At 43.1% G+C, this 24,432-nt stretch overlaps 1 protein-coding gene and 1 long non-coding RNA gene across 8 annotated transcripts in view; one reads left to right on the forward strand and one right to left on the reverse strand.

Annotated features, from left to right (window-relative positions):
* The window catches only part of LOC116067943, a 6,894-nt gene extending 957 nt beyond the window's left edge, over window positions 1-5,937 (reverse strand). The window contains exons 1-2 of the long non-coding RNA XR_004109370.1: window positions 5,763-5,937; window positions 2,234-2,414 (exon numbers count right to left, since the gene is read on the reverse strand). This is a non-coding gene — a long non-coding RNA (uncharacterized LOC116067943). The remainder of the gene's footprint in view (window positions 1-2,233; window positions 2,415-5,762) is intronic.
* Dnah14 (dynein axonemal heavy chain 14) overlaps window positions 5,901-24,432 on the forward strand; it is a 230,250-nt gene continuing 211,718 nt past the window's right edge. For 4 of the 7 annotated variants that reach the window (XM_031336881.1, XM_031336892.1, XM_031336907.1 and 1 more), the window contains exons 1-5: window positions 5,902-6,282; window positions 10,589-10,693; window positions 14,376-14,497; window positions 19,673-19,816; window positions 22,910-23,037. In XM_031336881.1, the coding sequence (XP_031192741.1) occupies window positions 10,623-10,693; window positions 14,376-14,497; window positions 19,673-19,816; window positions 22,910-23,037 (465 nt within the window). In that variant the 5' untranslated portion in view covers window positions 5,902-6,282; window positions 10,589-10,622. Of the gene's footprint in view, window positions 6,283-10,588; window positions 10,694-14,375; window positions 14,498-19,672; window positions 19,817-22,909; window positions 23,038-24,432 lie in introns of all 7 variants that reach the window. The other 3 variants (XR_004109335.1, XM_031336887.1, XM_031336896.1) reach the window with 3 other exon arrangements.

The following is a 24,432-nucleotide window of genomic DNA, read 5'->3' on the forward strand; positions in this document are numbered from 1 at the left end:
GCAACGAGCCAAGAATGTAGACTAGCCAGTTTCAGAAACCTGTTGGCCACAAAGGCTCCCCCTAGTTATGTCTAAGAACAAAAGGCAGGATATGAACCATCTGGGTAGTTCTAGGAAATGGTCAGCCATAAAGTGAATAACATTGACCAGACCACATTCTTGTGCATAATGAGTGTGTAGGACTGTTTTACTTATGACCCTGACTCAAATAGGGGCTGGGTCCACTGTTCTCTTGTTATGTTTCCTTGGTGAAACCCTTCACCCCCCTAGTTTGTGATTTTTCCCTTTAAATACCCCTCACTTCTTGTGTTCGTGGTCGAACCCCTCTGGCCTGCCAGGCTATGAGTTCGACCCAGGTCTGGCCTGAATAAACCTCACTCGATTGCAGCAAGTTTGGTCTCTCGTGAGTCATTGGGTGGTCGCGTCATCCTGAGACTTGAGTAAAGATCTCCCCAGTTCTGGGGATCTTTCACTGTGACCAACAAGTTCCTGGAACTGACCAGTCCACATTCCTGGCTCGTTACAGAGACTTCCTATGCCTTCTTTAAGTAAAGGTTATACATTAATGCATTTCCATTAACGTGCTTTTTCCAAATTTCTAAATTCAGTCTTTCACTTGCTTTACGTGAAATGTCAATAAGGTCATGTGCCTCCTTCGTTCCCAGACCTGCGACATGCTTATATGAAAACATCACACAAAACACATTGTTCAGTTAATATGTACTAATGAGAAGAATAATTTTAAAAGATTACTCCTTTTGTTTCACATGGGAAAAAAAAGATCCACCACAAAAGTGTGCAAAAGAGGTAACATTGACTGATAAACCAGCTCAGTGTGGGCAGGAAAGACTAAATCAGTGAGATCGTTGGCACTCAGGCATTCAAAGTAGCACAGGGATGGCACCTTCCTTTAAAAAAAAAAAAAAAGGCATGTGTTGAGCACCTTGGAGGAGTGATTGGGCTTTAGTGATCCTGAGGTTGGGATCCCACCATGGGCTCAGTAGCCTGTGAGAAGAGAAGGGTGCAGACTAGCTCAGCTTGGGGAGTTCTTGCCTAGTCTGTGTGAAGCCATGTGTAAAAAATCCCAAACACTGCATTAAATACAGACACCCAGCACCGTGCTGGGAGAGAAGTGGGAGCTAGAGGGTCTGAGGGTCAAGGTTTTCTTTGTCTAGATAAGCCAAAGATGTCAAGGTCAGCCTTTTCTATCAGAACTGCGGCAGGCAAAACAGAGATCAGAGCTTTATTTTGATGCTCAGGGAAGAAAGGCCATCAAAGTCCAGTTACAAAGGTGACCCATCCATACGCAGCGAAGTGACCCTTGTCAGACACGAAATTCACTAGCACCTTGATCTAGCACTTCCAAGCCCTTCAGAGCTGTGAGACGTCAATGCCTTGTGTGATGCTGTGTCACAGTAGCCCAAGCAGACAGAGACTCTGTGAGAAGCTTATAAAGTCTCTGTGTGTGTATGTATGTGTGTGAGAGAGTGTGTGTGAGTATGTGTATGTGTGTGTTTGTGTGTGTGTGTGAGTGTGAAAGGCTGGAGAATCTTAGAATTTAAAATGAAGGCATTTAATACAAATGTATGGTGTATAACTTTTACCTAAAAGTTATAAGTGGCCCTATGGAGGGCCACTGTAGCCAGCCAGAAATATAAAATAGCCAGTTCCAGGAACTCAGAGCCTCAAGGCTCTGGTTCCCGATACCTGCCCCTCCTGGCTGATCCGCAATGAGGGCAGAACTAGGAATGAAGGTCTACTGGTTTATGGGACTCTCCACCCTGTCGACCGGTAGATGAAGATTACATTCTTAAAATGAATGTGTTCCCCTCCCTAACTGAATACCTTGGGTTGGGTCCCTCTGAAAGTTTCCACTGTTTATGTTTTGTTTCCTTGGTAACCCTCTCCCCACCTCTAGCTTATGGTTTTTCCTTAAATACCTGACACTTCTTGTGTTCGGGGTCGAACTCTGGCCAGCATGGTCACGAGATCGACCCTGGTACCGGTATCCCCAATAAACCTCATGTGATTGCAGCAAGTTTGGTCTCTCGTGAGTCATTGGGTGGTTGCGTCATCCTGAGACTTGAGTAAGGATCTCCCCAGTTCTGGGGGTCTTTCATGTGTGTGTCTGAGTGTGTGTGTGAGAGTGTATATGTGTGTGTGAGTGTGTTTGTGTGTGTGTGTGTGTGTGTTGTGTGTGCGTGCTGGGCTGAAAGGACTCAGGAGGCCATACCGGGAGCAAGTCATTCCTAAGACCATGGGTCTGAGCTAAGATACTTCCGTAAGAGACACGCAGGTGATGCTATTGATGTTTCCTGTAGAGTAAGCCTCCTGAGGTCATGCGTGGAACAAACAGAAGGGAGGCCCAGCTGGCTGCAGAACAACTCACAATTGCATGAAGTCGTGGCAGAAGCCTTAGAAACAAGGGAAAAAACAAATTTTCAACTTTCTTAAGCATTTACAAATAATCAGAAAACTTATCTAACCCTTAATAGATCTTTTAACATTATTTATTTTTCAATTTAATTTGTTTTATATCTGGTTTTTCAAGACAGGGTTTCTCTGTGTAACCCTGGCTGTCCTGAAACTCACCCTGTAGACCAGGCTATCCTTGAACTCACAGAGCTCTGTCTGCCTCTGCCTCCTGAGTGCTGGGGTTAAAAGTGTGTGCCACCATGACCTGACTTATTTATTAGTATTTTAAATATTATTATACATATATATTTTTTTCTGCATGTAAGTGCTAATGCCTGTAGAAGTCAGAAGAGGGCATCTGATCCCCTAGAACTGGGGTTAGAGATGGTTGTGAGCTGCTGTGTGAGTGAGGGGAACTGAACCCAGGTCCTCCGGAAGAACAGTAGGTGCTCTTAACCACTGAGCTTTTAACTAAAAGCTGTACAGCTTTTAGTTAAAGCTTATCATTTCTGCACCCTAAAGTTAATCAGTTCAAACACTGTGGGTTGGAGACTCTGGCGTTTTAAATGGTTTAATAGGAATCTGAACACCATATAATGTAATACTACTGCTAAACTATTAATTTTAAAATTTTGGGACGAAGCCCTTCTTCAACTACAGAAAGCTTATACCATTTCTTTCTCTTCCACACCATAGTCCCTAAGAGTTTCATCTTAATTTATTGTATTATCGTGCATTTATTGGTTGACCTATTATATCTCTCTGCCACAAGAGCATGTACAAATTACCCAAAGGTTCGAAATCTACACTGATCTATTACACCTATTACTGCTATATAGTGGATCAAAATGACACAAATCTAATAGAGTTATTAAAATGAATATTAGTAAATAAAACAATATTGATTTAGATGTCAGTTTTGCTAAGTAAACAGCGCGCTTTGTCAAATGGTTCCTGTCTCTGGGTGAATGTGATTTTCTGGATCACTTAGAGACTGAGGAAGGAAGGGCTCATCAGGAATGCTCCTGGTTTTCATCTTATAGATAAAAGAGGTGAAAACTATGTTCACATAGACACACAGGTAAAAATGAAAAGTTTTGTTGTACTGGTCGTCTAAGCCATATGAAAAATCCAAATCATGTTTTATCATGAAATATTTTGTTAATCAGCCACCTGACAGTTCTGTTAGGTCCCCTGCCATGTTTTAAGAGTGAAGAACTGGCAAAGGCTTCAGGTCCTAATATTTGCAGAGAACAAAGGAAACTCAGTCCCACATGTTTGACTCTGTAGATGGTTGGTTCCTGCTATTTATGGACATGAAATTGTCTATGAAGTCAGGGCACACACTGAGTTAGTGATGCTGGGCCAGCATTCCTGGAATATACATGACTATATACATGCCAATATACATGACTAGGTCCCCGTGGACTTTTGGTCAACACATTTGAATGACCTGATCAGTACCTATTTGTTTTATGTGTGTTTCTGCTTAAATACACTTTACCTATATGTTTGATTGATTACCCTTGAACTCACCGTCAGCAGTGCCATAATTCATGCTTGAGCAAAGCTTACCCAACATCATATGTTCCCCCTAAGCACATCATAGCATTCCTGCACTTAGGAATCCTCTTGAGTACTTTAGCACTAGGATTCCAGGCCACTTGAGACAGTGAACATGCCCCCATCCAAGATTATAAGTGTAAGAGAAATAGTTCTACCTATACCACAAGCAGGTTATTAGTCACTATATAACAGCCGAAATGAGAGGCCCGAGCCCTGTTGGTCTTGTTTGACCTGACCTGGAACCATGTGTGGTGAGCAACTGAACATTTCAACATTCTCAGTCCTGGTTAGTTTTTACTGGCCTACTTGCCTAGGGATAGTGCCACCAGTGTGGGCTGGGCCTCCTACATCAATCATCAATCAAAACAAGGTCTCACAGACATGGTCATAGGTCACAGGAGACAATTCTTCTTGCGCTTCTGTCTTTCCAGTTGACTTGTAGTTGTATCAAGTTGACAGTCGCTAAGACAGTGTCTGTGTAGATTTTAGCACGTGTGTACAACTCTAGGATAGAGGTCTAGATAACAGAGGATAGGAAGATACGAATCCATGATAGGAATCTTTAAAAACTTCAGGACTCCTAAGGGTCGGAGATTCTGTACCTCATACTTAGAAGTTCTGTGTCTAAGTTCAAAAGCTACTGCTTGGCCCCCAGCAGAGACGGAAGACAGAGAAAATGGCAGACTAAACATACTGCTTGTACACAGATCTGCAGAGTTGGAACACTTGGAATTGGGATAGGAGGTGAGGGAGAGGGGAGGGTTGAGATTGAATTTCACAACTGTGGCAAATTGAAGCGTGATTTGCTGCTCAGACAATGGCGCCTGAAGGGAAACTTGGCCTCAGGAGAACTCTTCAGAAGCCATCTTTTTTGTCATCTATCTTTCCTTCTCTTCTGCTAAAATGTAATCTGCTGTTTTATTAAAACAGATTTCTCTCAGCTTTCTGGCTAGCTCTATTAAACTAAATATGCTTATTTATATATAACATTTAAAATTTTTTTCCATCTGAGGTGAGGCTCCCTTACCTCCAACTTCCAAACATTCTCACCACATTGCTTTCCAAAAAATTCAAATTTCATTGTGACATATTGGAATGACATATTGGAATGACCATGTTCTCAGTCCTGGGATATTAAAAATTGAAAGCTGATTATCTCCCCCCTCCCATTTAGTCATCCATCTTACAGACCTAACCCATCTCTATGCTGGTTCTCTGCCTTTGTCCCTACCAACAAATAAGAACAGAACCCATGAATTTTTGAGTGCCTAGAGCCATGTCTGGCACATTGTAAGTCCTTAATAAATAGGTGAATAAAATATAGGATGTCATTTAAATTGTTATGTATAATCTTTTTGTTTTGTTTTGTTTTTCGAGACAAAAAGGTTCTCTGTGTAGCCCTAGCTGTCTTGGAACTCACTCTGTAGACCAGGCTGGCCTCGAACTCAGAAATCCGCCTGCCTCTGCCTCCCAAGTGCTGGGATTAAAGGCGTGCACCACCACTGCCCGGCATATGTAATCTTTTTATTTTGGAATTCCTATACCTCTTGGATCAACTTCACTGTACCTTTATTAATCTCTTAACGGTGTTCTATTTTCTTTGAGATAGGGTCTCACTAATGTAGCACGGGCTGATGTTCCCATCTGTAATCCTCTTAGCCAAGTGGGATTTATAGATGTGGACACCAGGCTTGGCCACAATAGGTTTTAAACACTAGATCATACGCACAGTCTGTGAAAATCATAAATGAAAACTCTCAGATCCTACTCTTCACACCTACAGATTATTTTTCCCCTTTGGGCCCTGCCTGGCGGGTTGCAGGCTGGGGCCGCCAGAGGGAGGTCTTAGCGGGAGGTCTTAGCGGCGCTGAGCAGTACAGCGGAGCAGGCTTGAGCACTTCCGGTACCCACTCCATCCCACGTTTGCCCCAGCTCCTGCCCCTGGCAACCGCTCCAGGCCTGCGGCTCACGAGGCGGTTGACCGTTACTAAGATGGGGCTGGAGCGGTAGTCTCTAAACCCTGTGCTTGTGGATGTTCCTGGAGTATGCAGTGCTGAGGCAGGAAGAGGAAGAGGGAGAGGAGGAGGAGGAGGAGACCCTGACTGCCACAGCATACCAGGTAAAGGAGGCATCTGACCCGGGCCTCTGCTGTGCCCGCGTCCTTGGGAATGCTCGCACAGGTGTCGCAGAGCCAGTCCTTCCTCTTCCGAGCAGCAGTTTCCTGGTTGCTACTGATCAACCAGCCTCGGTGAACCATTCCCAGACTACTGGATTTTAAAGCTTGCTTTTTTCCAGTCATAAGTAAGTGATGTTTGTTGCTCTTTGTAAAACCTTGCTGCTGTTTGATGAGATCACCACGTACCTGCTACTTTGTTCTAGTTTGTGCCTCTGTTGTTGTGATTCAACCCCTATCAAAAGTAACTTGATTTGGCATACACATTATAGTCCCCCATGGAGAGACACCAAGGCAGGAACCTATAGGCAGGAACTGAAACAGGGACCTTGGAGAAACCCTGCCTTGCCCTCTCACGACTTGTTCATCTTCCCGTCTTAAACAGCGCAGGTCCAATTGCCTAGCGATGGCTCTGCTCACAGTGGTCCCCGTTCTCCTACATCCCCTTCGGGCCCAACTGCATCAATTAGCAGTCAAGAAAATGCCCAACACATAGGTCTGCAAGACATTCCAATGTGAGAATTCCTTCCCCCCATGTGGGACAACTGAAGCTGTGACAGGGCTTATGTGCGCACATAGCACATGGTTCCTAAAAGGATTGCTTCCCAGACACCACCTTTCTCAGATTCACGACCAACTCTAAATATCCATGTCTTTACATATAACCCACCATCCTCTAGAAAACTGTGGGTTATTTAGATTACTGGCGCTGTCTACCCAGTACAATGTGATTCTGTATCAACAGCCTTGACACAATAGCATTGGGGTGATAAGGGCAACAGACAAATGCAATAATCCTCTGCATGTGCTCAGCCATTGTAGACATACTGAGTGTTCAGCATCAGCCATTGTAGACATACTAAGCATTCAGCATGTGGAAAATTCAAGCTTTGCTTTGGGGAATGTTTGGGATTTTTTGCTTGGTTCTCAAGTGCTGGAATTCTAGGTTTGTAGCCCAGCACAGTTACAGTCCTGCCCCCCCCCCAGCCATTCCCCCTCACGAATCTCTCCCCACCTCCCCGTATGTCCGCGGCTCCTCCTTTCCTCTATCGTTTTTCCATACTGGGGGTTTTCCCAGGGCTTTCTACACGCTTGGTAGATACTCTATCATTGCACCCTCTCTCCAGCCCTCAGTTTTTAAAAATTTTCTTTCAGATAATGCAAAGATCTTAAAAATACTTTAATTCAGATAGTTTTTCCTGACATCTATTAAAATAGAGCTTTTTTTTTCTTGACCACGTTGTCCTTCCTATCCCCCCCTCCCTTCCCCCTCCTTCATTTTTCGCTACATAACCAAGGTTGGTCTTTAACACTCAATCTTCCCTCCTCAGCCTCCTGAGCGCTAGAATTACACAAGCCTGAGCCCCGTGCCCAAGTACACCTCACTTGTGTATATGTGTTTTCATGTTCCTGGAGGGGGCGGAGGGGTGGGGGTGGTACATGTGTGTACATCCATGTGGAGGTCAGAGGACTGCCTTGGGTGTTGTTCAGTCCCACGCTCTGGTTTCTTTAAGACAAGCCTTCTCATTGGTCTGGAAGCTGACCAAGGCAAGGCTAGCTGCTCCAGGGGTCCATCTGTGTCTAACTCCCCCAACCCTGTTTTCTATCATTGGGATCTTAAGTGTGGGCCACCACACATGCTTTTTAAGATCTAGTAGGTTCTGGGGATCCAAATCCAGATCCTTGCAGTTCTGAGGCGAATGCCATTTCCCCAGCACCTCACGTGTACTCCTTGAGGAAATAATTGTGTTCTGTGACTCGAAGGTGTGAGGTGCACTCTACACCCCCTGTTGTATCTCTAGCCCTCTTGCCACTTTTTATTTTGAGACAGGTCTCACTAAGTTGCGCAGGCAGACCTTGAACTTTCAATGTAGCCTAGGCTATCCTCCTATCTCATTCTTCCAAGTTGTTGGGATTGTGCAGCCCATGCCGCCAGGACCGCTTGCTGCAGTTTTCACTTATAATTCTTCCTTGTATCTTAGACTTCTCATCCGGGATTATTGTTGCTTATGAAATTTGTGGGAATGCCTTTCTTGTATGTGTGTGACGATTCTGTTTGCGAGCCTTTGATGGTGTTTAGTGGCCTCTATACATGGAAGATGATCTTAGGCTTCACGTATGCATCTCCCGTGTCTTCTGCCTTCCTTTCTCCATTTCTTGATTATTTTGTTCATGTTTATACTATACTTCCTATGCTAATATTTAGATTTTTGATATTGAAATAGGTGCATAAGGTTCAGCACTACAATCATAAGACCCAGAGTTGTTTGACTTTGTTCTGTATTTAAATATATTTAATACTCTATTACTTCCTTTATTCACAAATTTTTCTCCTTCTGGTCTGTGTTGATAGGAAATATATATATATATATGTATATAATATATATATATATATATATATATATATATTACAAGAAAGACTCATGGGTGATATCTTTCCTGAGCTTTACTTGTTTGAAAATGTTATAATATTGCTCAAATGAAAATTTAGCTTTGTATAAAATTCTTAAGCTGTTTTTCCCTGAAGAAATGTTCTGACATTTAAATGATGTAGATGTTGCCATGGAGATGTGTGAGGTTTCCTTGAAATGTTTTATACTTGTCTGATCAAAAGGCAAGGGAAAATATCATTCTATACTTTAATTAATACCAAGACTAAGCACCACTCCTTTTGCTTATTAAATATTTAGTGATTCTAATTGAAGTATAAATTGATGTCGCTCCAATGTCTCCAAAGGCATTGGGAGAGGCACACTAGTCACTTAAAGGGGTTGGCAAATAATAGCCCACAGGAGTTTGGCCGATGACAGCCCACAGGGTAGACTCTCACTCGCACCTATGTTTGTATTGCACTCTACAAAGTGACAGTGAATATTTTGCAGCCCATTTGGTGCCCAGTGTCACTAATTTGAATCCCAGCGAAGTGAAAAAGCTATCCACTTTAGATTAGCAGAACCATGTAAAAATACTGTAAAATAATAAAAGGAAGCTGGGAATACTGATACATGCCATTAACCCCAGCACTCAGGGTGCAGAGGCAGGTGGATTTCTGTGAGTTCAAGGCTAGCCAGGACTACATCGTGAGGCCCCATCTCAAAAAAAAAAAAAAAGCAAGAAAACCAAAAACCCTCAATCCTTCTCACTTATTATATTTTTATCAATAAGACGTTTACAGAAACTTCGTCTTTTCTCAGATGAGCATGTACACGGCTTTTTCCTAGTTTGCCTTTGTGCCCACAGAGCTGAGCACATTCCCTTTGGTTTGTTTCCGGTAAACTTAGCAACTTCTGCTCTGTCACAGGCGTAGGAGGCTTTGGTTCAGGATGATTTCGACCCAGTCCCTGACTCCCCGGGGTCTGTTTCATTATCTATTTCGAGGCGTCTCTTCACCCCAGAATTTACAGGTGCGGCCCCAACATTGCATCCTCCAGTGCTTGGCTGCAGAGAGTGGCTCTTCTGTGGTGCATTCCGGGCCTCATTTCTTAAGTCTCAACTGAACGTTTTGTGCCCGTGTCCCATCACCACATAGACTGTAGGGTATCGCCATCATCCAGGGCAGCCTCATGCTCAGCGTGTCTCAGCCTTGGCATCACTACCATTTCCGTTCCCGCTTGGACTTCCCTTGTCTTACTTGACTCATCAGTAGCATAGCTTCTCGTTAGCTAAAGCCTTTCCTATCTCACATTGGTTTCTAGGCTTAAATCCTTGACTGTAGTTACCAGATATCTCTGCCTCATCCCTGTCTGTGACATATTAGACTTCCCTCTCTGCTCCTCCCCTCACTGTGCGTGTGTGTGTGTGTGTGTGTGTGTGTGTGTGCGCGTGCGTGCGTGTGTGGGGGTGTGGGTGCGTGTGTGTGCGTGCGTGCGTGTGCGTGCATGCGTGTGCGTGTGTGAAATACAAGCTAAACACATGTTCTTTCGCTGAACTACTAGCACACTCAGCTCAAGATTCATATTTCCCCCAGGCCCCTTTTGTTTTTTGCGCTATCTTTGGGTGGATGGAAGTGGCCTTTTGGTCTTTCATATATTCTGAAGCTTGAGCTGCTGTTGTGCTGATTTTCATAAGTTCCTGTGGATGGCCTGCAGAAAGGAAGCGATCCTAACACTGATAATTATTATAAGTGTTATAGTATATAACATGCCAAATACTGTATAGCAGGAATGTATTGAAAACTAAAGTTGGGGTGAAAATAAGCCCGTCAGTGTGAGAAAGGAGGCATGGTCTCAGATGCACGTGCTGACTGGAGATTTTTTCACAAAGGGTCACTGTTTAGTGCACGTCTGGACACTCTGGCTGTGTTCAAGAAATGTTCACTGTTATTATCGTTAGGCTTCCTGGGGAGTGGGCAACTACATCTGAAGATCTGAATATCAACACTAATAGTTATCAACCTGTCTTATATTAAGAACAGAGCATGATTATGTGTTTTAGAGTCCGCCACTTCGCAGTTTCACACGGACACTAGATGGACACATTTATACCCATTGACCTGACAGTTAAGAAGCCAGATGAGAACAAGGATCACAAGTCAAGAAGGTAAAAATAAAGATGGGAAAATGAGGGGTTTTGTCCCATAGTAAAAGTTCGAAAATATATAGCTTCCGGAAACCCGTGGTGGTGTGCTTGTATTCCGTGCATGGAACCCTGGGCTCAGGGCCCAGCACTTCGTTAACCTCACACATTGGCCCATGCCCATTAATTCTAATGCTCTGGAGGTAGAGGCGGAAGGATCAGAACTTCAAGATTCTTTTCGGTTGCATATTGAGCTCAAGCCCAGTCTAGGCCACAGGAGACTCCACCTTAACAAACAAACAAACAAACAACCTTAAAGGTCGTGAGTGAGGACGGTGGAGAAAACGATACCAAGGTAAAATGGCGGCTATGTTTGCAAATGGCATGACAGAATCCAGTAGCTTGTGCCCTAACCTAAAAGCTAACTGTAAAATGTCATGGGAAGGCTTACTGAGGGGTCTGGACTGGGGAACTTGGTTTCTCGGGGCGTGGATCTGAAGTGAGCCCTCTTGTGCTGACCTTACCTGTATGCCATCTTGTGTGGGCTCAGCAGCCTTCTTCCACACCACTACGTTATTAAAGGTAAGCAGTGCATGGGCTCGAGGAAGGTTTCATAACACGAGGGAGATGTAAACAAATCAAGGAAGCACAGAAGAAACCGATAACGTGAGCATAGAAAGTCCAGCAACGACCTCAGAGCTCTCCTGAGACAACCAGAAAAGTGAAAAAGAGTCAACTTTTAGAAATTGACAGGGCAGAGCAGTTGTGGAAAAAAAGATATAGCTCTTGGAAATTAAAAACATGCATGATATCGAGCTGGGCATGGCGGTGCACACCTTTAATCTCAGCACTCAGGAGGCGGAGGCAGGAGGAGCTAAATAAATAAATAAAATAAAAACATAACATCAGAAATACAGCCGAGATAGAAAACAGGAGAGAACGGGGTGATGCATAGCTAACAAAAGCAAGTGCTATAAATTAGTCTGAAGTGTGTTTCTAATAACAATAAATAAAAAATAAGTTCTTAGTAAAAGGCAAAAGATGTGTGCAATCTGAAGAGAAAATAGTTCAAAATAGTTCAAAGTAACTTTTGAAAATGTCAGACTGGATACAGGTAAAACGCGTCCTGAGACATGTCAGAGCACACTAATAGATGAGGAAGAAAAGGATGGAATACGTGTAAGGCAAAGGCATTATTGTATTCTCAAAAGAAAATATGATCTGTCAGGACAAGTCTGTAAAGGAAAAGCATATGTGAAGATGAATACGCTGTAACTGTATGGTTAAAAAAATGTTCACTTGGAAGCCAGGAACAGTAGTAGTGCGAGCTGGCCTTAATCTTCCAGACGCTGAGGGGCCCTGCCCCAGCTGATTCTGATTGGTCCTAAAGAATTGCCGTACAGCCAATGGCTGAGCAGAGAGACAGAGGCTAGACTTTTAGATTGCAAGGGTAAGGGGGTGGGGGAGGGAGGGAGACAGGACTGTGGTGACAGGGAAGCAAAGAGAGCAGACTTAAAGGCCCCTGACATGTAAGAATCTGGAAAAGTGGCCCTAGGGACCACTCCCAGATTGGGTCTCGGGTAGCAGAAATGAAATAGAGATTTTAAAAGATGTTAACTTAGGAATACCAAAAGCTAGCCTTGGGAGCTTGAGAAGTATGCAGCCATTAAGCTAGCAAGGCATGTCAAAATTAGCTGACATGTGTGCCTCTCATTCTCAAATCCAGAGCTCTTGGGTGAGTGATGAGGAGACATGCAACCCCACTGGGAGCCTAGAGCGGCTTTAAACTATTCACTGCTACAGGCGCACACCTATAATCCCAGTGCTTGGGAGGCAGAGGCAGGAGGATCTCCCAAAACTGAGGCCAGCCTGGCTTGCATAGCAAGACTCCGTCTCAACCCTCCAGACCCACCCTCAGTCTCTGCGGGCAAGAATAGTTCCAAATTCAAATAGGTCTATTTGAACCTCTCCCCCCCCCCAAAAAAAAAAGACAAAGTAAGGGAACAATCAACCATTTTAATAAGTCACTCTCATTACTTGACAGATCAGGTATCAAAGTTAATGATAATACCCAAATTATCATGTTGATTTTAAAGCAGACAGCGACACAGAAACAGTCAGATGTTGCCCCAACAACTGCAGGACACAAATTCTCTACCACGTTATGTGGAGCAGTTAACAAATGAGCACAGAACGTCATGGGATCATTTGAACAAAGCTCTAAAAACTGAACAGACGTGCTATACTATTTCCGTTGTACCTCAGTAACAAGTTAACTAGGAAAACCCCCAATTAGGAAGTAACCATTTCAAAAACCATTTCAAGACACTCCTCTGAAAGTTACCCAAACCGTCTTGGGAGGGAAGGGCGGGGTGCTAACTGCTGGCCTCGTGACAGCTGTAGCTGCATATGGCAGGGGGTGGGGGCGGGGGATGGCATTTGAGTCTGCCCCTTAAGCTACTCTTTCAGACTAAAGACTTAAGAACTAAGGCATGAATTAAAAGCCTGAAAGGTAAAACTTTAAAAGTGTTAGGAAAACATAAGAATGCTGTAATCACCTCAGGTAGATTAAGGTTTTTTTTTAAAAAGAATTATGTTTTATGTATGTGAGTACACTGTAGCTGTCCTCAGACACTCCAGAAGAGGGCATCAGACTCCATTACAGATGGTTGTGAGCCACCATGTGGTTGCTGGGAATTGAACTCAGGACCTCTGGAAGAACAGTCGGTGCTCTTAACCTCTGAGCCATCTCTCCAGCCCAACAAGACTTTTTTTTTTTTTTTTTTAAGTTCAAAACATAAACCATAAGGGCTGAGATAGGTCAATTCTATTAAAGCTAAGGGCATTATTACAGTATTTAAAATGTGAAAATCCAAGTTAAATGTATAAAGTAACTAAGGATTACTGTCTAAAGTTCATAAATAATCGAAGAAAGGTTGCAGATAGACACTCCAGCAAACGGGAAACATTTAAAGATGCTTATAACAAATGAGATTCACGAGTGCTCAGAGGGAAAGGCCGTATAAATGCCCAATAACGTGTCCATACATAAGTCTACGGAGGCCGTGCTTGTGGTTTTTTCTTTCTCATGATATTGTTTTTGTTTAATGTAACAGTAGACCCATCCCCCCCCCCGACCCCGACTCAAGAAACACATTGAAGGCTTTACAAAACCCCAAACTTCTTCTGCCTTATGAGCTTGTCTACTGCATACGTCAGTTGTAGTCCCTGGGTTTTTGATTCTGTGTTCCTATCAAGTCTTTCCCAACATTTATAACCAACTCGGATGGACTGTTTGCTGTTCTCTTCATGAAAAAAAGCAATATAGGAGTATAGAATTTCAGGTAAGTTCCTCTGCCACTAAGTTAATGGCAGGAATTAACTAGCTTAACTCCTTCATCTTCAGAAAGGAAGGCAAACTTTAAACCTTCAAAATGTTTATTATTTTATGCTAACACCTGTTAGACTCATTTAGCCCTTCATTGTTTCTATGTAAGTGTTTCAGTTTTGCTCTACAGAGAGCTAGCAAAAACACTTTTTGAAGGGATTAATGTGATTTTTGTGCTACAAAGCAGAGAGGAGATGCTAACTTTAGAGTGTTAGCCTTGTCGTACAGTAAACAGAGTCTGTGTTAGTTACAGCTGGAATGCTTGATAGTCATTTGTTTTCTTACAGTTACTTTTTTTTTTTTTTTTGGTCATCTTAGACATTCACTATATAAAGGCCGACGGCGCACGGATGGCAGACCAACTAAGGCTGTGCAGAAGAAAGCATCCTCCGGGTCCTTGAGTTCAGAGGGAACAGAAGACAACCAAGATTACCATCCAGGCACGGAGTTTCTATGTTGTCTAACTGTAGCACTTTCCTCCAAACTAGCAGCTTTGATGTTCAACTGGTCCCATGAGTTGTAGCAGATGGAAATGCCTCCAACCTTGAAACCCGCTTCTCAAGACTGTCATGACATAACACTGATATAGATAGTGATGAAATTACAGGCATGCCAACGGCACCACCAAGATGCCGATGCCTCAACTCTCTTTATAGTGCGATCGCCATGAACCAGACTTTACAATGCATCTGTGGTTTCTTCACTGCTTTCTGGCTGTTTTATCACACAGACACACACACACACACACACACACACACACAGCCCATCCATAACCACTGGTGTCTTAATCACTCCTCCACACACCTCCTTTTCTAAGTCTTCCTTGGTCTTTGTTCAAATTCCACCCTAGACCAGTATTCTCTCTGGGTTGCTCTTTCGTGTCCCTGCTTTGTAAACTCGGGTGTCTGCAGCACTGGCCCCCAGATAGATGGTCCATCAGGTCCCTTCTCCCACGCCCCCCACCCCCATGGTCTGCTGAGCACATGGATGTGCCCTGTGCCTTCTTTAAAAACCCAGACAGAAGCACCTGGAGGCCTGTGCTCCCTTTCAGCAGTCTCTACTCCAGGGTCCTTACTCTTGACAGAGTAACCTGGATTTCCTACCTCTCCCTGTCTGCGACTCAACACCTCACTTGCTCCATCCTCCTCCCTTCTACTGATAAGACTCTTCCAAGGTCACGGGATGCTTCCTCATGTCCACATGCTCATACCTTATGAGTGTATGTGGATATGAAAACACATACATAAAAGGCCAAAAGGCAACATTCGGCATCATTTCTCAGATGCTATCTGCCTTGCTGTGTGAGAGACACTCACTGGGCTGGCTCTGGCTAAGTAGGCTTGGCTGAGTGGCCAGTCCCCAGGGGTCCTCCTGTCTCTCCTTCCTCAGAAGATTACAAGTATCATCTCACACACAGTACGCTCTTCTTTCCCAGGTTCTGGAGAGGGAACCTGGGTCTTCATGCTTCAGCAGTGAGTGACTCCCCAGCTGATCTGTTTTCCTAGGCCTCCTGACCCCTCTTTAGTTTCTTAGATGATATTTTTCTCTGCTTTTGACATCATTTCTCCGGTGTCTTCCAGCCTCAAAATTAGTGGTCCCTTCCCTGTCTGAACCAGACCAAACTTTGACCATTGTCAACCTTGTTTGTCACCTAAACAAGCCAATCAATTCTTAGGCCACTCCCCCAACTGGTGCCACCTCTGCCTGAGGAGCAGTGGGTGATCCCTAGAGGGATGGAGTGCCAGAGTTCTAGGTGTTCTCTAGGCAGACTGAATTTGATCTTTTTGCTGTTTTCCAAGGGGGGAGGGGGAAGAAGGGAGAGAAGATGGGAAAGTGAGCTGTGTAGGAATACAAGGGTTGGGAAAGTGAGGACTTGGGATCCAGGTTAAAGAGCTTGAAGAGAAGAACTGTAGAAGGCTTTGTAAGTGTGTGTATGGTTTAGGTGTGGGTATGTGTATGCGAGTGAGCACAGGAGCCCACAGAGGTCAGATCTGTGGTAATAGCCCAGGGAGCTGCAGTTAAAGGTAGTTTTGAGTCACTCAATGTGGGTGCTGGGACTCAAACCCAGTGTGTGTGTGCTCTTAACCACTAAGCCATGTCTCCATTGCACCTCTCAATTCCAGATCTTGCTTCATAAGACAGTGTCTTACTTTGTATCTCTGGCTAGCCTGGGTCTCGCTGTTTAGATCAGGATGGCCTCATACTCAAAGAAATCTGCCTGCCTTGCCTTCAAAGTGGTGGAATTAAAGGTGTGCACCACCATACCCAGCATCCATGACAGACACACAAGGAGTTAATACGCTCCCATTCCTGTTTTGGAAAGACAACAGATTAAAGAATGAGGATTGTTCCACAGAGACTGGTTAGCAAACTTTAGCTCTTATGGAGGTTGTCTTCATCATTCATGCTGGTGGACTGGAGGGAGCAGAAGGTATTTAAGGTGATGCCCGGGCTTCTGGATTGTCTAATGTGATGAATAGTACCATCCACTAAAATATGAAACCACATACAAGCCTCTGTGGGGCCTGGGAAGTGCTGAGAATTTGGATCTTGGATATATTGAGTTGAGAATACCTTTGGTTCACGCCAGTCAAGATGCTGAAGAGACAGCTAGCTGAACATGATTCAGGAGCTCTGAAATATCAGGCCAAAGATGTATTTGGGAGTAATCTAAGATTGGAAGTTTATGTCATGGTCACCATGAAAAGACTTAGGGAAAATGTCTATCATTATGAGCCAGAAAAAGGTCCGATATAGAAATGGATGTGTCAGCTTGAGATTGGGTAGGATGATGAAGAAATGACTATGTGGTATCACAGAGAGGAATGGAAAATAACTGTATGAGGAAGGATTGAAGTTAGGAATGGTAGCTTACCCTTGTAATCCTAGTACTTGGGAGGCAGAGGCAATATGATATAAGTTTGAGACCAACCTGATCCATGTAGTAAGTTCTAGTCCAGCCAGGGGCACAAAATGTGACCCTGTCTCAACCTACCTTCTGAAAAAAATGTATCGTCTAAAGTATGAAACATCACTAACTGACCTCAAAAGTGTAGTCATTTTGAGAGCCATTTTGGTATAACACCAAGACTGCAGTGGATTAAGAACCGGATGATAAAAAAACATTTCTAACTCTTCAGAGAAGTTCATCTTTGAAGAGACGACGTGTGGTAATAACTGGAGTGTAGTCAAAGAATGGATTTAATGTGGAAGGGGGGTAATACAGGATAGCATAGTTAACAATACAAACATGGAAATAAAAGATAGAAAGGATCCTTCCAATGTCAGGAAAGCCAGGTATCTCCTTTACTAAATCAGTAAGAGAGAGAACCATGGGTACAGAGGGTTTGTGTGTCAGTGGCAATTTGAGGAAATTTCCAACTAATCCCCTGCATGTTACCTAAGAAGACATGACTACTATGTGAAGGACAGAGGCCAGAAGGTAACATTTGTTTGAAAGTTTGAAGAGCTTGAAGAAAAATTAAAAACAGAGAGGGAGAAGGATTTGTGGATAAAAGATCAATGAAATCTGTGGTTTATCTTCAGGGTCTATGTAATTACAGTGAACTTGAGGGGTTGCCAAAGCCTACTTTGCTGTGAACCTTTATCTCGTAGCACTGAGATGGGCAGATCTGAAGAGAGGCAGTCTAAGATATTGACAAGAGTATGTGTAAAGATGTTATCTAGAGTGGATACAAAGGAAAGGTGAAAGAAAATGGAAGGATGGTGGATTGTAAGAAAGTTGTGGAGCAACTGGGTGGGCAGACTGTAACAATGTTACACTGTAGCAACTGGATGAACACTGTAACAGTGGGGTGGATAGATTGTAACAATGGGGTGGACACACTGCAACAATGGGGTAGACACACTGTAACAATGGAGTGGACACACTGTAACATTGAGGTGGATAGACTGTAACAATGGGGTAGACAGACTGTAACAATGGGGTGGACACACTGTAACAATGAGATGGATACACTGTAACAATTGGGTAGACAGACTATAACAGTGGGGTGGACTGACTGGTGAGGTGAAAGGCAGCCATGTTGCAGGGTACAAAAGCAAGCTGAAAGGATAGAGAGCAAATTGCGGTGTGGTGTTAACAGTAGTCACTCATGGAACAGTTATACATTGTTGAATTATATTTCTTGTAATCTGTAAAAACAACAACCCCCTTTTTAAGATTGTGTTGTAGATGTGGCCCATAGTTGCGTACATGTTAGAGATTGAGAAGTTGGGATTTGAGGAGATCTGGGGGGTAGCGAAAGGGCTTAGCATCAAATGGGTCTCAGTTTAGGAGCATGAAATGGAAAAGTGAGCCTCTGTGGAGCCAAAGCTACAAGCTAACTGAGTAACCCAGCAACTGGATTCCTGGGAAATGCTGGAGTGTGTGGGTATGGTGTCACAGAAAGCCAGGATCTTCAAAGGAGTAGGACTTTATTTTTAAAGGGTACAGATTGTTTTGGAAGTGGGGAGTGAGGAGTGGGAAGGAAAAACCGCTTTCCATCCTAGGCTATGTGGAGCATGAAACTATAAACAGTTGCCAGTTGAGAGAGTCCTCAGGGAACTTACACATCTTACAGCTCTTTCTCCTATAACTGGTCCAGGAAAACCCACCTCCTCTGGCCATCCATCTCCTGAGCTGTCTTATGGCTCCCTCCTCCTCAACTTCTCATCCTATTCCAAACCTCAAATCCTTGCCTTTTCTCAACATGTGACTCCTTGGAGAGGATGAACATGAGTCTGCCTCAGATCACACGAGTCCCCTGAAGAGGGACTAAAGGCCGAAATGGGATGTGATGAGACTTTACTGGGCTTGTGCACTAGATGAGTTTTGCAGTTTTGTTTGTAGTTATACTATCTTTTCACCTACTAAGTTTTGACTCGGTGCCTTTGCTGTATATGTATGTGTTAAATGTGAGAGAACAATCACTTCTATAAATTCCTCTCACCAATAACTTCCCCCAGTCTTCTATATGTAGCCCACCCGTTAACTTAGCCATATGAGAAATATGAGCAAATACCCTCACTGCTCTTCTGCATTCATATTTAAATATATTCTGTACTCAGTCTCATGTTAAAGTTAATTAAAAGATTTATGTATTTCCTATGAGTATTCACTCATACTTTAAAGATTTATTCTAATAATAAAATTAGTCAGCAAAGCAACGGACATTTACCTTAGTAAGGACGTAACAGTAAGGACCATATTTAATCCTTGGCAGTGTCTGAGGTTCTTGCTGTAACAATAGATGATGTATGGAAGATGCAAAAGATGATCAGTATGAGATGTTGCCACTGTCATTAACTTCTCTATTCCAGGAGGCTCTGGCTCCTCCCCTCCCTTCACTGTCGTCAGGGACACCCTCCGGGTAAGGGCAGTAGTTGTTTCCTCAGCATCCTTTACCTCCTCATCTCAAAGGTGGGGAAGGTAAGGTCTGCACTTAACTTGCAAAGGAAAACAGCCCGACGACTAATACGCATTTCTATGAAACCAGGCAGTTGGCTCAGCAGGAGCTCCTAGTGCCTCATCTAATGGCTGACTCTCATTGTTTGGTATGTGAAATTACTATGGTATTATTAGAGCTCACAGTTCATAATGTTTTTCTTCACAGCTTACCTTGACCAAAAGTTCAGTCAGCAATGTATAGGGGTTTCAAAACCATTTTTGCCCGAAATAAGAATGAAAAAACAGAAGTCGGAGGAGACTGCCAGTACACCCAGGAAGAAGTTCCAAGTTCAAGTGTACGACAGAGCAGGTACGCTGTGGCTCTGTTCCAGCTTGGAGGAACGGTGCACACCGCCACGGTTTCCCACAGTTTTGCTGCTTGTGTTAGACACGGACTTTATAGAAAAGAAAAAGTTGTACTGAGCTTTATAGGTTTTGCACCTTTTCAATTATTTTTGAAACTTACAATATCGCTAAAAATGACAAAGTATTTAGGGATTATGTTCTTACTGAAGGTATTCTCTGACTGTAGTTTTTTGTAAGACAAATTATAGATTCGTTTTATGCTTCTAGTAAAACGTGGATGGGGTGTGTGGGGGGGAAGCTTGGGGGGAGGTGGAGCTATGTGGAGGTGTGGGGACGTGTGCGTATGTGTAGTGTATGTATATGTGTGGGGTGTGTGCGTATGTGTGTGTGGTGTATGTGTGTATTGTATGTGTGTGTGTGTGTGTGTGTGTGGTGTGTGCATATGCATTGTATATGTGTGTGGTATGTGTGTGTATGTGGTGTATGTGTATGCAGTGTGTATATATGTATGTGTGTGTGTGTGGAGTGTGTGTATGTGGTGTGTGTGGTGTGTGTGTGTGTATGTACGGTGTATGTGGTGTGTGTGTATGTATGGTGTATGTGGTGTGTGTGTGTATGTATGGTGTGTGTGGTGTGTGTGTGTATGTACGGTGTATGTGGTGTGTGTGTATGTATGGTGTATGTGGTGTGTGTGTATATCTCAGGGCCATGTACATGCTAGGCAAGTGTTTTAGCACCTAGCTATATTGTCAGCTATATTGTCTTAAACAGAGACTCACTATGTCACTCAGGCTAGCTTTAAAATTGAGATCCCCTTGCCTCAGTCTCTGGAATTATAGGTCTGTACCATCACACCTGGTACAAAAATTAAACACAAAGATTAAGTACCCAAAAGGTTAAGTACATTTTTCCCACTAACATTTTTGATATTTTCTTTATATTTGAAATCATTATTTTTAATATCATAAATTTTATAAAAGAAACTTGCCTGTTTCTTACTACATAACCACAGTCTAGAGGTGGATTTATCATCAGGTTGTCATCAGAACCTCTTCTCTACACCAGGACATTCGGATTTTTCAGTATTTCAGCAGAAAACCTTCATCTGTTTAGTATCCAGGCTCCCTTGGGTGCCCTGGGGGTCCTGTGACTTACGCTCTTCAGTGGCCTGTGGCGCAGGTGATAGGCTGTCTTCTCCTAGGGGGACAGCTCACTGCATCAGAGGCCATCTTGCTAGCAGAATTACTTTAACCACTCCTTTGCTGGTTTGGGGGAAACAGACGATTTCCAGTGCTGCTTTATAAAATAGCACAAATTTCACTTCTCCGCAAAGAAATGGTTTTGCTCAGCTGCCATGCATCACTTCCGGCGGGCCTGAGTTACAGAATGAAGTGTGAGGATCAGTGTCACCACTGGCATGCCTTATGTGTTCCTATTGTCTAATAAGAAATGTCATCGTTGCAGTCACTGGAGACAAGAAGCAGCTCACAGAATAGGAGAAAGTAGTTTCAAACTGTTGACCTCACAGAGGACCAATTTCCAGAATGCATAAGGAACAAAAACCCTCTAGGTGACCCCCAGTTAGTTAACGTGCGGGAGGTCTGAAAGTCACAAGGTATAAAATGCAAACATGTGTGTGGAAACTGTTGCACAGTGTTAATTGTCAGGGAAATTTAAATAAGAAACACAGTGAGAGGGGCTGGCAAGATGGCCCAGTGGGTAAGAACACTGACTGCTCTTCGGAAGGTCCTGAGTTCAAATCCTAGCAAGCACATGGTAGCTCACAACCACCTGTAATGAGATCTGACGCCCTCTTCTGGTGTGTCTGAAGTCAGCTACAGCGAATTACGCCAGAGCGAGCGGGCCGGAGCGAACGGGTTGGGCAGAGGTCCTGAGTTCAATTCCCAGCAGCCACACACATAATGGCTCATGGCCATCTATCTGTACAGCTACAGTGTACTCATACACAGAAAATAAATAAAATAAATCTTAAAAAAAAAAAAGAAAGAAACACAGTGAGAGACCTTCTCCCACCAGTCAGAATAGTGAAAAACAGTTACAAAACTGGTAAGGATGGGGACGAAAGGAAACGGCCATGTATTGCTGATGGGAGTGTAAATCCCCACAGCTATGGTTAAGACAACACAGAAGGGACCACTGATGGGAGCGTGGTCGGGTCATGCTAATGACATATCTGATACACCACATACATGTACTGTACAATCACATTTGTCACTGTGAATACGTACATTTTGAAACTTAAAAATTGGGGGGGGGGGAATATAAAATGAAGTTTAAGGTACAGTCTGTATAACATGGGAAATAGAAGCCAAAAAGGAAAAGGTTGTGCGGAGAAGCATGAAATCAAGAAATATGTTTTGCAAGAATATATGGAGTGGGCGGCTGTCCTTGCGAAGGTCGTCTCTCACCTGAGCTGCTTTCTCTTTTCTTCCGATGCTATTGCTTCCAGTCCTGTCAGGCCTCGAAAAAAAAAAGAAAGAAAGAAAGAGAGAGAGAAAGAAAGAAAGAAAGAAAGAAAGAAAGAAAGAAAGGCTTTCGACTGGGTCCTGATCCAGTGTTTCCTGTGGCTTATGATCTATGGTTATATAATTAAACCCTTTGTGTTGTCTGTCTGTCTGTCTGCCTGCCTTTCTTGACACTACCCATCCCTTGCAGTTGTTATTCCCAAATCTATTTCAGTTTTGGAATACATCTCAAACAAATAAGTGATAAGTGCGTGTAGATGTTAGTATATGTTATCCCCAAAGATCTAGCATATTGTCCACCAGCAAGTGTCACGGTCACAGGCAGTTGTTTTCCACCTTCCTTGTTGTCTGTGTTTGTGGTGTGTGTGTGTGTGTGTGTGTGTGTGTGTGTGTGTGTGTGTACGTGTTTATGTGGGTGTGTGCATGTATGCAAACAGGTGTATGTGCACATGTATGTGCAGGTTGTGGTGTCATAAGTAAAATAATTGGGCTTTTTTTTTAGCTCCTGTTGAAGCTTAATTTAAAGCTGTTTCTTTTATTTTATTATCATAATTTATCTGTATATGGAAATATTTGTAAATGATGCCTATATGTGCACCTTTTTCTGCCAGAACCAGAAGAGGCTGATGCCATAAAACATATTTTTAGGCTCAGAGAGAAGCTTGAATGGGAAACTCCATTACGTCCGAGTTCTCTGAAGTACCAACCTAAGACTGTGGTTCCAAAGCGCAGCCTAAAGGTACAATTCCATTTTACGCAACCTCAACTATTCAGAATTAAAATTTGAAACTATATTAACTTTTATTTAACTCATTGTAGATGTTACATCCATGCTCACTAATAACATTAATTACAACACATGCTGGCAAATATAAAAGAATCTCGATATGATTTATTTCACATGCTATTATCATAACTGTTTCATGACAATTATAAGTCTATAATACATCTGCATATGTCCCCCTCCCTCATCTTTTCCTCTTACTCATTGGGGTCACAGGAAAGTGTGCCATGTGACTTAAATTGGGATCTACTTTTGGGTATCTGTGTATGCCACCTTGTAACTTACAAAAAGAATAAAAGGAGCTTGTTTAAGAAACTTGCTAGAAATTCATGTTCTCGGCTGCACACTAGACGGACTGAATGAGTAACTGAAACCTGACTAGTCATCTGTTTACTCGGTAAACCGCTACATACATACTTAGCATTGCTCCAAACCCTGGGCTCAGGTTCTTTTCTTCAAAGGGCCCATAACAAGTATTTCAGTCTTCAGAGACCATCTGCTCTCTCTTGCAAGGACCAAGGATGCACTCTCCCTTTCTCTGTAGCACAAGACCATGGGTACACAGTATACAACAAATGGATATGACTGTATACCAATAAAACTTTATTTATAAAAACAGACACCTGGTCCAGGCTGGGTTTGCCAATCCCAGGTCCAGATGGTTATTTTAATGACAAAAAGTCTTTTGATTGTTGTTCATGGCCAGAGAAGGTGGCTAGAAGTACTTTCATAAGTTGGATTCACGTAGTTTTGAATCTCTGTACACTCACTATGCTGTCTCAAGCAAGCTTCTCTCCTCTCTGAGCTTTATAGTTTCTTTGACCTTGGAATTGAGATAATGGGAATTTCTCTAGAGAGTTGTAAAGATTAAATGGAAAAAGAATGTGCTATAGGATCAGGTAGATTGTGGACCTCGAGTTTGAAAGTACAAAACAGAGCTCTAAATGTCCATGACTGCTCTGGATCCTCGAGTAAATTACACTTAATTTGTGTGCAAAAAAAAAGGTTTGTGGATCCTATGTACACCAAGTTTCTAGTAACCTTAGAGAACAGAATTAGAACAAAGCTGGCATAATTGGGCAAACAGCTACAGTAAGGCTCCTCACTCCGCCCACTCATTCAGTTAGCTCATTGCCCATTGCTTCTTATTTTCAGGGTTGAAATTGATTTTTGAAGGTCTCATAGTACAGGTTACAATTGGACCCAAAATAAGAAAACAAATAGCTACAAAAACGGAAATACTCTTCAAGAAAGAAAGACAAAGTGAGGACCATAAAACTGAGCCCAAAGCTAAAGCCACGGTAATTGGAGACAGTTTAGTGTACTAAAGCCACGGTAACTGGAGACAGT

The sequence above is a fragment of the Mastomys coucha genome, unplaced genomic scaffold, assembly GCF_008632895.1.
Source record: "Mastomys coucha isolate ucsf_1 unplaced genomic scaffold, UCSF_Mcou_1 pScaffold1, whole genome shotgun sequence".
NCBI classification, from domain to species: Eukaryota; Metazoa; Chordata; class Mammalia; order Rodentia; family Muridae; genus Mastomys; species Mastomys coucha.